This window comes from Loxodonta africana, chromosome 7 (genome assembly GCF_030014295.1).
Source record: "Loxodonta africana isolate mLoxAfr1 chromosome 7, mLoxAfr1.hap2, whole genome shotgun sequence".
In the NCBI taxonomy this organism is placed as follows: domain Eukaryota; kingdom Metazoa; phylum Chordata; class Mammalia; order Proboscidea; family Elephantidae; genus Loxodonta; species Loxodonta africana.
Genome location: NC_087348.1, coordinates 17,331,710 through 17,347,558, shown reverse-complemented (window position 1 = coordinate 17,347,558; position 15,849 = coordinate 17,331,710). Strand labels below are relative to the sequence as shown.

General features: G+C 40.2%; 1 protein-coding gene across 1 annotated transcript; it reads right to left on the bottom strand.

Moving 5' to 3' along the window:
* Window positions 1-908: 908 nt before the first annotated feature.
* LOC100668589 (glycine N-acyltransferase-like) lies at window positions 909-14,742 on the bottom strand. Its single transcript, XM_064289297.1, has 3 exons — window positions 9,152-14,742; window positions 6,374-6,516; window positions 909-3,764 (listed from the first exon to the last, which is right to left on the bottom strand). The coding sequence occupies exons 1-3, from the start codon at window positions 9,389-9,391 to the stop codon at window positions 3,362-3,364; spliced, it is 786 nt and encodes a 261-aa protein (XP_064145367.1). The 5' UTR covers window positions 9,392-14,742; the 3' UTR covers window positions 909-3,361.
* Window positions 14,743-15,849: the final 1,107 nt, after the last annotated feature.

Sequence of the window (15,849 nt, the reverse complement as noted above, 5' to 3'; positions counted from 1 at the left end):
TTAAAAAGTCTAGAACTGACCCAAAATATATGAAAAAGATGTCTAGTAATGAGATAAGATAAAACATACAAGCATATGATTAGTTAAAAGCATGAGTTTAGAGTCAGGCAGTTACGGACTTAGATTCCAAGGAATTACTTTCTGAAATGCATGTAAATATGACAAATTTTAAACAATGTATGTAAAAAGATAGACCCACGCCCAGTAATATAAATGCCAGAGAGTCACTGCAATATCCAACTTTTGTTGTTGTTAGCTGCCACAGAGTTGATTCCAACTCCCGTGACCTTAAGTACAACAGAATGAACTCTTGCCTGGTCCTGCGTCATCCTCACCATGACCGGCAGGTTCAAGTCCATCGTTGTGGCTATTCTGACGATCCATCCCCCTGAGAGTCTTCCATGCCCTCATTGGCCCTCTACTTCACCAAACGTCCTTCCTCTAGTGACTGATCTTTCCTGATGATGTGTCCGAAGTGAGCAAGTTGGACGATGCTCTGTTGTGACCTGTGAGTGATCTCTAGGCCTTTCTCCCAAGTCTGTCTTAGTCTGGAAGCTTGGCTGAAACCTTTTCACCATGGATGAACTTGTTGGTATTTGAAATACTGTCAGCATTGTTTCCAGTATCAGAGCAATATGCTAGCAACTACAGTGTGACAGCCTGACAGATGGGTAGTGAGACCTCTTCAGTAAAGTTGCTAATTCTTGATTATTTCTACTCATTTCTCATTTACATGAAGTGTGCCCTCAGGTCAATTTTTCATTTAGGGTGCATAGGCAATATACTTTCTAAATGCATACACTGCCCAGCATTCATTAGCTGAAGTTATTATTTTCTTTTATTACAAACCATCTCTGGTGTCCTCTAGACAGCAGGGTACGTGGGGAAGTGGTGAAGGGGTGGTTTGCTGTCTGCCTACTGGCCTGCTTATGGTGAGGTTTCCCGAGGTGTCCAATTTAGACCTTCATCCAAGAGAGGTGAAAAGATCTTAAAGGATGTCTTAACCCTTTCTGATGCCTGAGTCCCCTGAATATGTATGGATGGTTGATATTAATTGGGTACAAAATCCTTCTGGGTCCAATTAATAAACCATAAACTTGTATCTCTGTAACTTTGGCCCAGCCTGTTAACCATTTCTTGCCTTCCTCACACAAACAAACAGAATTGCCATGTTCCAAGTGAAAGAAATCAAACAGTGCAGGGCTCTTTGGGTCAGAAAGAGTAATCCCACTGTTCACTGGCAAGTGCACAGGCTTTTATTACTTACAGTAATCAAGATGAGATGAATGGAGTAGGGTTTATCAAAAGGAGCAGGTACTCCCAAAAGGCTCTTGTCTAAGGGTGAAATGTTTGGTCACTTCCGTGCACACTCCTCAATGGGTAAGAGAACAAACAGGAACTTGGGCCTGGGTTTATATATATAAACAGGAGAGTTGTAGTGCTGAACTGCATGGAAGCAAGAGGAGGGGGGTAAGAGAAAGGTGCCTTTGTTTAGGTACAAGTAGCATAGGAATCCCAGGACCAGAAAGATGACTTTGTCCAGGATCAAAGAGTGTAGCCATCCTGTGACCAGTTTCCCCACTAACTACAAGGTTAACTGCGTACACTTAAGTAGTTACGCATTGTCATGGAGACAGAGAAAGTTACTGTGAGCTTAGTACAGGGAGGAAGACTTCTCTGTCAAGGAGAAACTGGGAGAGAGAGGTGAGACCCAATTCCCAGCCTCCTTATCAAAGAATACTCTGAGCCCAAGGCTTTAGGTTAGGTAGGCCGAAAACCAAAACTCACTGCCATCAAGTTGATTCCGACTTATAGCATCCCCATAGGGTTTCCAAGGCTGTAAATCTCTGTGGAAGCAGACTGCCACAACTTTCTCCTGTGGAGCAGCTTGTGGTTTCAGACTGCCAACCCTTTGGTTAGCAGTCGATCACTGTAACCACTGTGCCAACAGGGCTCCTTAGGTGGTCTGGATGGGAATCGTAAAGGCAGGCCTCCCTCCCAGCAAGAATTGTTACATCATTCTAGTGCTTTATAATAAAAATAACATGAAGGTAGAATAAAATGTGTCAATAAATGATCATAGCTCAAAAATTTCTCAAAGGATCTTTATTCATTGCTATATCCCAAATGCATAGAACAGTGCCTGACACATTCTAAGTGATCAATTAATATTTTTTTGTTGTTGTTGAAATGAGGAAAATTATGGAGAATTTAGCAGATTGACATTGGTACTGCCAGCATGGAGAAACCTAAATCTGGAAATCTAAATCAAGAGTTACGAGAATGTGGGCCCTCTTGTATCTTGCCATTTCCAGATTTGGGAATTCTCCACAAGAAAATAAGGTTAAGAAAAAGAATAATGAAGGAAAAAATGAAGAAGGAAGGCCAGAAGGGAGGGAGGAAAGAAAGGAGGGAGGGAGAGAAGAAGAAAGGGAGAAAGGAAGGAAGGAAAGAGAAAAATGAAGAAAAAAGAAGGGGAAAAATGACAGAAAATAAATTTCAGTGTTCACTAACAAGGAAAGTAAATGATACTGTATCAGTGTGATTAAATATTTTGCCACCACCAAAATGATAAAGTTATAGAAATTTTAAGGTGTTTCTACGAAATAATATGAAAAATCAATTGGAACATAAGTTTCCGTTATAACTACAGAAGTATCATCAATATGCTTAACTAGAGTGGGAAGTGAATTTCCATCTACAATCCTAGGGAATAACATACACTCTATTATTTCTCTACACCAGTGGTTCTCAAAGGATGTCTCTGGACCAGTAATATCGGGATCCTTTCCGAACTTGTTAGAAATACAAATTCGCGGGCCCTACTCCATATCAACTAAAGCAGAAAATCTGGGGATGGGGCCCAGCAATCTGTGTTTTTAAGAAACCTGCAAATGAATTTGATGCAGGTTCAAGTTTGAGAACCAAAACTCTAAACAGGCAGTTCTCAACCAGGGGCTATTTTGCCTCCAGGGGACATATGGGAATGGGTGGAGATATTTTTGGTTGTCAACTCTGGGAGGAGGATGCAACTGGCATCTAGTGGGTCGTGGCCAGGGATGCTGCTGATGGAAGAATATTGCAGTAGTCCTGGAAATGTGGGGCGCTAAACAACAGGAAGGCCACCGAAGGAATGCTGAGCCTGCTTCCTACTGAGGAACCAAATGGACGTCCCTGAACTCTTTGAGGGCAGAAACCTTGGCTGTTCTGTTCGCTATGCATTTCTGCTTTCCCAGAGCCCAAACTGCTCTCACTCCTTTACCAGTGGTTACAATTTGTTCTTTTCCTCCACCTGCCCTTCTGCTCCTCCAGCCACATGCCTAGCCCCACTCCCCAACAATATCTATGTTCAGGTACAGCATCACAGAGGAACACAGTTCCCTTGGTTCCAGGTACAGGGCATGATTCTATGGTTCAGCTTGTGACTCAACTCCTGTACAGCTTTGTTGCTCTTGTCTGTGTGAAAATAGGTGGGCAAACCAAGTTTGAGCAGAACCTGGGCATAGTGATAGACAACATGGTGGGTAAGGCCTTGTTTCCGGTACTCAGGTACAGCACCTACCATCCTCGTCTCTCCAGTCTGATCCCTCAAGGCCCAGGACACCGGGGTCCCCTCTGGCCCTAGCAGACAATAGGTAGGGAAGGTCCGGATACAGCGCTCAATAAGTCTCTGGCTCCTCTCGTTGCCACCGAAGAGCCAAAATTTATTCACTAAAGCAGCATGGGTGACATCCAGGGATGAGGGCTTAAACAGCTCTTGGTTGCTATGGAGAAGCCAAGGGAAAAGAAAAGCTCATGAGTATGAAGTTTTATAAGGAGCCCTGGTGGTGCACTCAGCTGCTAACCAAATGATCGGTAGTTCAAATTTACTCAACAGCGATTCAGGAAAAAGACTTGGTGATCTGCTTACATAAGGATTACAGCAAAGAAAACCCTCTGGGGCAGTTCTCCTCTGTCACCTGGGGTCGTTATGAGTCAGAATCGACCCAGCAGCAAAGAATAAGAACAAAAGCAACTCGAAGTTTTATGGTCCCTGGGTGACAAATGGTTTATGCTTGACTATTAACCTAAAGGCTGGCAATTCGAACCCACTCCAGGGCATCAGAGAACAAAGGCCTGGCAATCTGGTTTCGTAAAGATTAAAGCCAAGAAAAGCTGGTGGAGTACAATTCTACTGTGTAACACATGCGGTCGCCATGAGTTGGAATCCACTTGACGGCAACAGGTTTTATAAAGTTTTACATTTCCTCTTACCTCTATTGTCTTGAGAGACAGAGTAGGCAGAGGAAATAGCAAGTGCAAAGTCCTGCAGTATGGATGAGCGTGTGATAACAGAAAAACAGAAAAAGGGCTCGTGTTGTTGGAGGGAATGAACAGGAAGGACAAGACAGGTTGAAGAGGTAGACAGAGCCTGATTTGATAGCCTTGAAGTAGAAAGCAGGAAAAGAAGCTGGGGGACTACTTCAGTAGTGAGAGATATGTGTAATGCAGAGTAACTTTTATAACAGATTGCCTTGGGTCTGCCAATCACGGGTGATAAGTTCTTTGTATCCAGCAGAGAAGGAAGTAGTTTCCTTAGTGTCTCATGCTCCATGGAGAGGATGCATTGTGTGTGCTGGACCTCGAATGATTTAGTGGCTGCAAGACTTTGTATCACCTCATTCAGGCTGGACTGTGAACCTGGGTAGGATTATAAGGAGAGATGTAATTCTAGGGGGAAGCTTTCCAGTGCAGTAAGAAGTGTCTGGAATTTAAATTCAGAAAACCTTGGTTTTGGGGTTGGTGCTGCTGCTGTGTGACCTTAGTGTTATGTATTAAGCATTTGTGCAACTTTACTTATTTTACACAAGTGGAAACATGCCCAGGGATTGATTTGGCAGCACCAAGAACAGAGCCAAGTTTTCCAGGCTGCATAACCACGCAGTTTTGGTAATTAAAAGTGGTGAGTTATAAAGAAAAAGTAGCCAACATTTTTGAGCAATTACTCTGTTCTCAAAACGGCAAATTGTTGCAGTAATAACCCACAATTTCTCCAAACAGCCTGCTATCCTTTTCCTGGGATAGTCCCCTAATGCAATGAGGTTTACTGTGGCCATGTGACTTCCTTTCACCAATGGGACAAAAGTAAATTTGGTGTTTGGAGAGGCTTAAAAGTGCTTGTGTGTTGGAGCTTGCCCTCTCTTTTCTACTCCCAGTTACCCTGAATCTAACACCATATGAGTAGGCCCATACTAGGCTACCTGAGAACTAACATACCCTAGCCTGCACATGGCCTTATCACCTTGTCACCACAGCCAAGAGCTGGCACTAACTGACAGCCAGAACCATCATTCAGACATGTGAGTGAGGTCACACTGTAGCAGCCAGCCCGTAGTCCACCCACCACCTGACCACAGCTGCATGAGTAAACCAAGGAATACCAGCAGAAAACCTACCTTGCAAAGCCTAGCCGAAATGCTGATTTGCAAAATTATGAGCTAAGCAGCGATTGTTGATTTAACTTTTAGGGTGGTTTTTCTATGCAGGAAAAGCTAACTGATACATTCAGGTATTGTGCTAAGCTCTTTCCACTGAAGATTTCTATTCACCGAAGTTTTCTTAAAATGAAATGATAGTTTAGCTTAACTGGTAAAAATGTCTACTTTGTGCTCTTTTTTTTTTTTTATATGGGATCAAACTGACAACAGCAACTTGAAAGATTAGATAGCAAACTTAGGGAGCAGTAATTTCATGTTAATGGGGGAGGAACAACTTGGAAAAGGAGGGTGAGAATGGTTGCACAACTCAAAAAGGTAATCAATGTCACTGAATTGATACATGTAGAAACTGTTGAATTGGTGTAAGTTCAGCAGTGTATAGTCTCAAAAACAACAACAAAATAAAATAAATTATTAAAAAAAAAGATTCAATTTCAGGTTTTCAGTGCTCCTGTGTTTTAGATAAGAAGCTTGGATGCTAACCAAAAAATTATATTATGGTTCCCTATATGAAACCAGGAATCCGTGGGTGGTGCAAATGGTTAATACACTCAGCTGTTAACGGAAACCTTGGAGGTTCGAGTCCACCCAGAGGTGCCTCAGAAGAAAGATGGGACAATCTACTTCCAAAAAATCAGCCGTTGAAAATCTCACGGAACACAGTTGTACTCCGACATGCCTACAGTTGCCTTGAAATGGAGTCGATTTTATGGCAACTGGTATGTGAAACCTATTCTTTACTAGCTTTGAGGTTTTTCTTTTTTCTTTATAGATGTAGTTGTAGATGAGTTTGAAAAAAAAAAGAAAAGAAAACAGCAGACTGAGAGTCTGGAACTTGTAAGGAGGTATAAGTCATAGGGGAAACTTGCTCTGCACAAAGAAATGAATCAGCACACATCCCAGGCCTCTTACTCTGGATCTGCAAATGTTGTTTCCAGTTGATGACTTCTGGTGGGTCGAGGAATTTCAGGCAGTTGTTGGGATCCTTGGAGTAGATTTGGTAAGTATTGGTGTAGTGATCAAGATCATCTGTCATCTCCTGTTTGTGTTGGAAAGGGAAATAAATCAAATTCATTCTATTTTACTGTTGCAATGCTGGTTTTTGGAATTTCAGTACACTGTGATAATTTTTAAGTACTAAAGTATTTGATATTTGTAGGAGTGCATTACCATTATTTCCGAATCACTTAAATCATGAGATCAAGATCAGAGATTCTGCATCAATTGCTCCCAACCCACCTGGAGCAAAGCAGAATGAAAAGCACCAAAGACACAAGGAAATATTAGCCCAAGAGACAAAAGGGGCCACATAAACCAGAGACTCCATTGGCCTGAGACCAGAAGAACTAGATGGTGCCTGGCTACCATCCATGACCTCCCTGGCAGGGAACAAAACAGAGAGTCGCTGACAGAGCAGGAGAAAAATGGGGTGCAGAACTTAAATTCTAGTAAAAAGAACAGACTTAAGGTTCTGACTACGACTGGAGGAACCACAGAATACATGGCTCCTGGACTCTGTGATATCCCAGAACTAAAACCATGCCCAAAGCCAACTCTTCAGACAAAGAATAGACTGGACTATAAGACATAAAGTGATACTCATGAAGAGTGTGCTTCTTAGTTCAAGTAGACACAAGAGGCTTAATGGGCAGCTCCTATCCAGAGGTGAGATGAGAAGACAGAAAGGGATAGGAGCTGGTTGAATGGACACTGGAAATCTGGGGTTGAAAGCAGGAATGTACAGTCACATTAAAGGAATAGCAACTAGGAGTACATAACAATGTATGTATAAATTTTTGTATGAGAAACTGACTTCAGCTGTAAAGTTTCACCTAAAGCACAATTAAAAAAAAAAAAGATCAGTGATTCAAGTATCAAATTTATGACGGTTCTCAGGGGACATCTAGCTCAATTGACATAGTTTATATAGAAAATAATCTGTATTCCCTTTTGGTGAATAGCACGTGGGATCTTAGAAGCGTGTGAGTGGAGATCTAAGATACTCCACTAGTCCATGTGGAGCAAGGTAGAATGAAGAAAACCGAAGACACAAGGGAAAGATCGGTCCATAGGACTAATGGACCACAACTACCACAGCCTCTGCAAGACTGAAAAAAAAAAAAAAAGTGTTGCCTTTGAGTCGATTCTGGCCCATAGTGACTCTATAGGGCAGAATAGAACTGCCCCATTGGGTTTCCAAGGAGTGCCTGGTGGATTCAAACTGCCAAATTTTTGGTTACCAATCGTAGCTCGTAACCACTACGGTACCAGGATTTCCACCAGGCTGTGTTCCGCACAGTTAGATGGTAACCAGCTATCACCACCAACTGTTCTGACAGGGATCACAATAGAGGGTCCCAGGCAGAGCTGGAGAAAAATGTAGGACAAAATTCTAACACACACACACACACACACACACACACACACAAAAAGACCAGACTTACTGGCATGACTCTACTGGGGAAACCCTGAGGATATTGCCCCCAGACACACTTTTAACTCAGTACTGAAGTCACTCCTGAGGTTCACCCTTCAGTCAATGAGTGCTTGTAGCAGAAACATCACATTAATATTTTCATAAATTTATATTTTCACAAGATATTTTAAAATGAGCATAAGAATTTTCATCTTTGAAATATATTAAAAATTTGGCTTCACTACTTTTTTAAAACATTTACCCAAAACATATATGGAAATTCTAGTGCTATAATTTTGCTCTTTATTGTCCCCCTAACTCACTGTGCAGTTTCACACCTTCCTGTCTGCTCTTTCTACTGTCTTTGGTTAGAACACTCTTTTCCTTCTCAGTCTGACAAAAATACATTTATTTACATAGTCAAGTTCAGATGAAACCTCCACCAAGAAGTATCTCTAACCCTCTCCTGTAACCTTCACCACATCTAGTTTTAATCAGCTTTTGCCTAGAATAGTTCTTTTTTTTTTTAGATAAAGATTTGCAGAACAAACTGGTTTCTCTTCAAACAGTACATATCGTTCTATGACATTCTTTAACAACTCCACAATATGTCAACACCCTCCCTTCTCAACCCAGCATTATTACCAGCTTTCTTGTTCCCTGCTGCCTTCAAGACCTACCCCAGGGCTGGTGCACCCCTTTAATCTTGTTTTGTTCCATGGATCTGTTCAATCTTTGGCTGAAGGATGAACCTCGGCAGTGACCTCATTACTGAGCTGAAAGGGTGTCGGGAGCCATAGTCTCAGAGTTTCTCCAGTCTCTGTCAGGCCAGCAAGTCTGGTCTTTCTTTTTGATTAAGAATTTTGTTCTACATTTTTCTCCAGCTCTATCTGGGGCCCTCTATTGTGATCCCTGTCAGAGCAGTCAGTGGTGGTAGCCAGGTACCACCTAGTTGAACTTGACTCTGTCTGGTGGAGGCTGTGGTAGATGTGGTCCATTAGTCCTTTAGACTAATCTTTCCCTTGTATGGACTAGTTCTGTATCTTGTACATCTTCTGTTGTTGCATATCTCACATCGTGTTGTAATTTATTTGTTTATCTTCTCCTCTAGTGTATGAACTTCTTGAGGACAGGAACTTGTTCCCCATCACCATGGTTTATTTGCGGACCCTCAGGGTCTACCCTATTGCCAGTCACATGATAGGCACACAGCAAATAGAGACATAAAAGCATAGTCATTCTACATCTGGCACCTTACCTGTTCCTGAGGGCGGACAACCACTGTATTAAAATCTGGCCACTTGTCCACCAGGGCCTTTAACTTGAATGGGTTTCCTTGGTTCATATGGAAGACGGTCCCATAAACCTGCAGCATCCCAGGAAAGTAAGAGAGTTGGCATGTTAGGATGGGATGGCAAGGTGCCTTGTGTTTGATCACAACAATGATTATTTCTATGAAACCAAGAAAATGTGTGGTAGAAAGAGCCAAACAGGGCATCTAAACCAAATAATCATTATGTTCTACACTTTTAGCCCAAATGAAAAGAACTTTCTCCATCAAATTATGAGAATTATAAACCAAACCCACTGCCGTCGATCATAGCAACCCTATAGAATAGAGTAGAACTGCCCCATAGAGTTTCCAAGGAGCACCTGACGGATTCGAATTGCTGAACTCTTGGTTAGCAGCCATAGCACTTAACCACAACGCCACCAGTGTTCCCATAAGAATTATACATAGAGTGAAATAGTCCTACCAATAAAAACAATCATTTGAAAACCACCACTCTTGAGGTGGAGCCAAGACGGCGAAACAGACAGATGCTTCCGTCGAGCCCTCTTTACAACAAAGACCCAAAAAAACGAGTGAAACGAGTGCATTTGTGACAAGCTGGGAGCCCTGAGCATCAAAGGCAAGCTTCCACAACAAACTGAGGGGCAGGGGAAGGAAGAGACTGTTCAGAAGTGGAGGGGAGGTGCTGAGCTTGAATCTGGGGAGCCCTCAGGCACCATTCCCAGAGCGGTGGAGGTGGTGGTTCTCAGCCCCCTGCCTTGTTCAGAGCGTGACCCCCTGCTGCAATCAGATATGGGTATATACGCCAATCACCCTGCCCCTCTAAGACTGTAGGACAGAGCCTGTACCACACACTTGATATCACCTACCTGGAAACCTGAGCTGAATTCATACAAGAAAACTGAATGGACTCCTAGACTGATACACCTGATAACAGCTCTAGCCAGCTGGGGACAGGACACCAGAGCTCCAAATGTGAAAATAATCAAACTAGCTCACTCAAGCACCCACAGGGGTATACCAAACAAAACAAAGCAAACAGCTACAAAACAGTAAGCAAGCATAAACTAATACAAGAACTTATAGATGGCTCGGAGAAAACAGTCAATATCAAGTCACATAAAGAAACAGGCCATGATCACCTCAAAAGGCTCTCAGAACAAAGAACCCAAGGATCTTTTAGATGAAAGTGCATTTCTGGAATTACCAGATGCAAAATACAAAAGTTTAATATACAGAACCCTTCAAGACATCAGGAAGGAAATGAGGCAATATGCACAACAAGCCAAGGAACACACAGATAAAGCAACTGAAGAAATCAGAAAGATTATTCAGGAACATAATGAAAAGTTTAATAAGCTGGAAAAATTCATAGACAGCAATCAGAAATTCAGAAGATTAACAATAAAATTACAGAATTAGATAACTCAATAGAAAGTCAGAGGTGCAGAATCGAGCAAGTAGAGGTTAGAATTTCTGAACTCGAAGATAAATCACTTGGCACTAATAAGTTAGAAGAAAAATAAGATAAAAGAATTTTTAAAAAATGAAGAAAACTTAAGAATCATGTGGGACTCTATCAAGAGAAATTACGTATGAGTGATTGGAGTATCAGAACAGGGAGGGATAACAGAAAATACAGAGAAAATTGTTGAGGATTTGTTGGCAGAAAACTTCCCTGATAGTGTGAAAGATGGGAAGATATCTATCCAAGATGCTCATCGAACTCCACATAAGGTAGATCTTAAAAGAAAGTCACCAAGACATATTATAATCAAGCTTGCCATAACCAAAAATAAAGAGACAATTATAAGAGCAGTGAGGGATAAAAGAAAAGTCACCTACAAGGGAGAGCCAAGAAGAATAAGCTCGGACTGCTCGGCAGAAACCATGCAGGCAAGAAGGCAATGGGATGACATATTTAAAAAATTGAAGGAAAAAATTGCCTGCCAAGAATCATATATCCATCAAAACTGTCTCTTAAATATGAAGGTGAAATTAAGATATTTCCAGATAAACACAAGTTGAGGGAATTCGTAAAAACCAAACCAAACCTACAAGAAATACTAAAGGGAGCTCTTTGGTTAGAAAATCAATAATATCAGGTATCGACCCAAGACTAGAACACTGGGCAGAGCAACCAGAAGTCAAGCAAGACAGGGAAATCCACCCTCCCCCACCAAAAAAAAAAAAAAAAAAAAACCAACACAGGGTAACGGCGTTGTTATTATACAAAAGAAGACAACATTAAAATAATAAAGAAAGACTAAGAAATGTAACCATTCACCTTCCATATGGAGAGGAAGATACGGCGATACAAAGAAATAAAAGGTATAAATTCAGAAAAATAGGGGTAAATAATAAGGTAACCACAAAGGAGACAAACTATCTTACTCATCAAAATAAAATACAAGGGAAAAATACAGACTCCACAGAAACAAAATCAACAACAACAAATATGAGGAAAGGACAATATACAAAGAAAATCTACTCAGCACATGAAATCAAGTGGGAAAAAGCTGTCAACACACAAGAAAAGACATCAAAATGATAGTACTAAATTCATATCTATCCATAATTACTCTGAAGGTAAATGGACTAAACGCACCAATAAAGAGACACAGAGTGGCAGAAGGGATTAAAAAACAAGATCCATCTATATGCTGCCTACAAGAGACACACCTTAGACATAGAGACACAAACAAACTAAAACTCAAAGGATGGAAAAAAACAGATCAAGCAAACAACAATCCAAAAGAGCAGGAGTGGCAATATTAATTTCTGACAAAAAAGACTTTAAAGTTAAATCCCTCAGAAAGGATAAGGAAGGACACTATATAATGATTAAAGGGACAATACACCAAGAAGATATAACCATGTTAAATATTTATGGACCCAATGACAGGGCTGGAAGATTCATAAAACAAACTCTACCACCATTGGAAAGTGAGATAAAACCAGCATTGGAAAGTGAGATAGCTCCACAATAATAGTAGGAGACTTCAACACACCACTTTTGGAGAAGGACAAGACATCCAGAAAGAAGCTTAATAAAGACACGGAAGATCTAAATGCCACAATCAACCAACTTGACCTTGTAGACATATACAGAACACTCCACCCAACAGCAACCAACTATACTTCCTTTTTTAGTGCACATGGAACATTCTCTAGAATAGACCACATATTAGGTCATAAAGCAAGGCTTAGCAGAATCCAAAACATTGAAATATTACAAAATATCTTCTCTGACCATAAGGCCATGAAAGTGGAAATCAATAACAGGAAAAGCAGGGAAGAGAAATCAAACACTTGGAAACTGAACAATACCCTGCTTAAAAAAAAAAAACAAAAACTGCATTATAGAAGACATTAAGGATGGAATTAAGAAAATTCATAGAATCCAATGAGAATCAAAACATTTCTTATCAGAACCTTTGGGACACAGCAAAAGTGGTGCTCAGAGGCCAATTTATATCAATAAATGCACACATCCAAAAAGAAGAAAAGGCCCAAATCAAAGAACTATCCCTACAACTTGAATAAACAGAAAGAGAGCAACAAAAGAAACCCACAGGCACCAGAAGAAAACAAATAATAAAAATTAGAGCTGAAGTAAATGAAATAGAAAACTGAAAAACAATTGAAAGAATTAACAAGACCAAAAGCTGGTTTTTTGAAAAACTGGACAAAATTGATAAATCAGTGGCCAAACTGACAAAACAAAAACAGGAGAGGAAGCAAATAACCCAAATAAGAAATGAGATGGGCAATATTACAACAGACCCAACTGAAATTAAAAGAATCAAATCAAATTACTATGAAAAACTATACTCAAACAAATTTGAAAACCTAGAAGAAAGGGATGAATTCCTAGAAACCCACTACCTACCTAAATTAACACAAACAGAAGTAGAACGACTAAATAGACTCATAACAAAAGAAGAGATTGAAAAGGTAATCAAAAAACTCCCAACAAAAAAAAGCCCTGGTCTGGACGGCTTCACTGCAGAGTTCTACCAAACTTTCAGAGAAGAGTTAACACCACTACTACTAAAGGTATTTCAGAGCATAGAAAAGGATGGAATACCACCAAACTCATTCTATGAAGCCGCCATATCCCTGATACCAAAACCAGGTAAAGACACCACAAGAAAAGAAAATTATAGACCTATATCCCTCATGAATGTAGCTGCAAAAATCCTCAACAAAATTCTAGCCAATGGAATTCAACAACATCTCAAAAAAATAATTCACCATGACCAAGTGGGATTCATACCAGGTATGCAGGGATGGTTCAACATTAGAAAAACAATTAATGTAATCCACCACATAAATAAAACAAAAGACAAGAATCACATGATTTTATCAACTGATGCAGAAAAGGCATTTGACAAAGTCCAACACCCATTCATGACAAAAACTGTCAGCAAAGTCGGAATAGAAGGAAAATTCCTCAATATAATAAAGGGCATTTATTCAAAGCCAGCAGCCAACATCACCCTAAATGGAGAGAGCCTGAAAACATTCCCACTGAGATCGGGAAGCAGACAAGGATGTCCTTTATCACCACTCTTATTCAACATTGTGCTGGAAGTCCTAGCCAGAGCAGCTGGGCTGGATAAAGAAATAAAGGGCATCCAGATTGGCAAGGAAGAAGTAAACGTATCTCTATTTGCAGATGACATGATCTTATACACAGAAAACCTTAAGGAATCCTCCAGAAAACTACTGAAACTAATAGAAGAGTTCAGCGGAGTATCGGGATACAAGATGAACATACAAAAATCAGTTGGATTCCTCTATACCAACAAAAAGAACATCAGAGAGGAAATCGCCAAATCAATGCCATTTACAGTAGTCCCCAAGAAGATAAAATACTTAGGAATAAATCTTACCGGAGATGTAGAAGACTTATACAAAGAAAACTACAATACACTTCTGCAAGAAACCAAAAGAGACTTCCATAAGTGGAAGAACGTACCTTGCTCATGGATAGGGAGACTTAACATTATAAAAATGTCTATTCTACCAAAAGCGATCTATACATTTAATGCAATTCCGATTCAAATCCCAAGGACTTTCTTTAATGAGATGGAGAAACAAATCACCAATTTCATATGGAAGGGAAAGAGGTCCTGGATAAATAAGGCATTACTGAAAAAGAAGAATAAAGTGGGAGGCCTTACTTTACCTGATTTTAGAACCTATTATACCGCCACAGTAGTCAAAACAGCGGGGTACTGGTACAACAACAGATATATATGGACCAATGGAACAGAATTGAGAATCCAGACATAAATCCATCCACATACGAGCAGTTAATATTTGACAAAGGCCCCAAAACAGTGAAAGGGGGAAAAGACAGTCTTTTTAACAAGCGGTGCTGGCATAACTAGATATCCATCTGCAAAGAAATGAAACAAGACCCATACCTCACTCCATGCACAAAAACTAACTCAAAATGGATCAAAGACCTAAATATTAAATCTAAAACGATAAAGATCATGGAAGAAAAAATAGGGACAATGTTAGGAGCCCTAATACATGGCATAAACAGTATACAGAACATTATAAAGAACGTAGAAGAAAAACTAGATAACTAGGAGCTCCTAAAAATCAAACACCTATGCTCATCCAAAGACTTCACCAAAAGAGTAAAAAGGCTACCTACAGACTGGGAAAAACTTTTTAGCTATGACATTTCTGATCAGCGCCTGATCTCTAAAATCTACATGATACTGCAAAACTCAACTGCAAAAAGACAAATAACCCAATTAAAAAATGGGCAAAAGATATGAACACACACTTCACTGGAGAAGACATTCAGGTAGCTAACAGACATATGAGGAAATGTTCACGATCATTAACCATTAAAGAAATGCAGATCAAAACTACAATGAGGTTTCATCTCACTCCAACAAGGCTGTCATTAATCCAAAAAACACAAAATAATAAATGTTGGAGAGGCTGTGGAGAGATTGGAACACTTCTACACTGCTGGTGGGAATGTCAAATGGTACAACCACTTTGGAAATCAATTTGGTGCTTCCTTAAAAAGTTAGAAATGGAACTACCATACGATCCAGCAATCTCACTCCTTGGAATATATCCTAGAGAAATAAGAGCCTTTACACGAACAGATATATGCACATCCATGTTTATTGCAGCACTGTTTACAATAGCAAAAACATGGAAGCAACCAAGGTGCCCATCAATGGATGAATGGATAAATAAATTATGGTATATATTCACACAATGGAATACTACGCATCGATAAAGAACAGTGAGGAATCTGTGAAACATTTCACAACATGGAGGAACCTGGAAGGCATTATGCTGAGTGAAATTAGTCAGTTGCAAAAGGACAAATATTGTATAAGACCACTATTATAAGAACTTGAGAAACAGTTTAAACTGAGAAGAAAACATTCTTTTGTGGTTACGAGAGGGGGCAGGGAGGGAGGGTGGCAGAGGGGTATTCACTAATTAGACAGTAGACAAGAACTACTTTAGGTGAAGGGAAAGACAATACACAATACAGGGGATATGGCTGCTAACCAAATGGTCGGCAGTTCAAGACAGGGGAGGTCAGCACTATTGGACTAAACCAAAAGCAAAGAAGTTTCCTGAATAAACTGAAAGCTTCGAAGGCCAGAGTA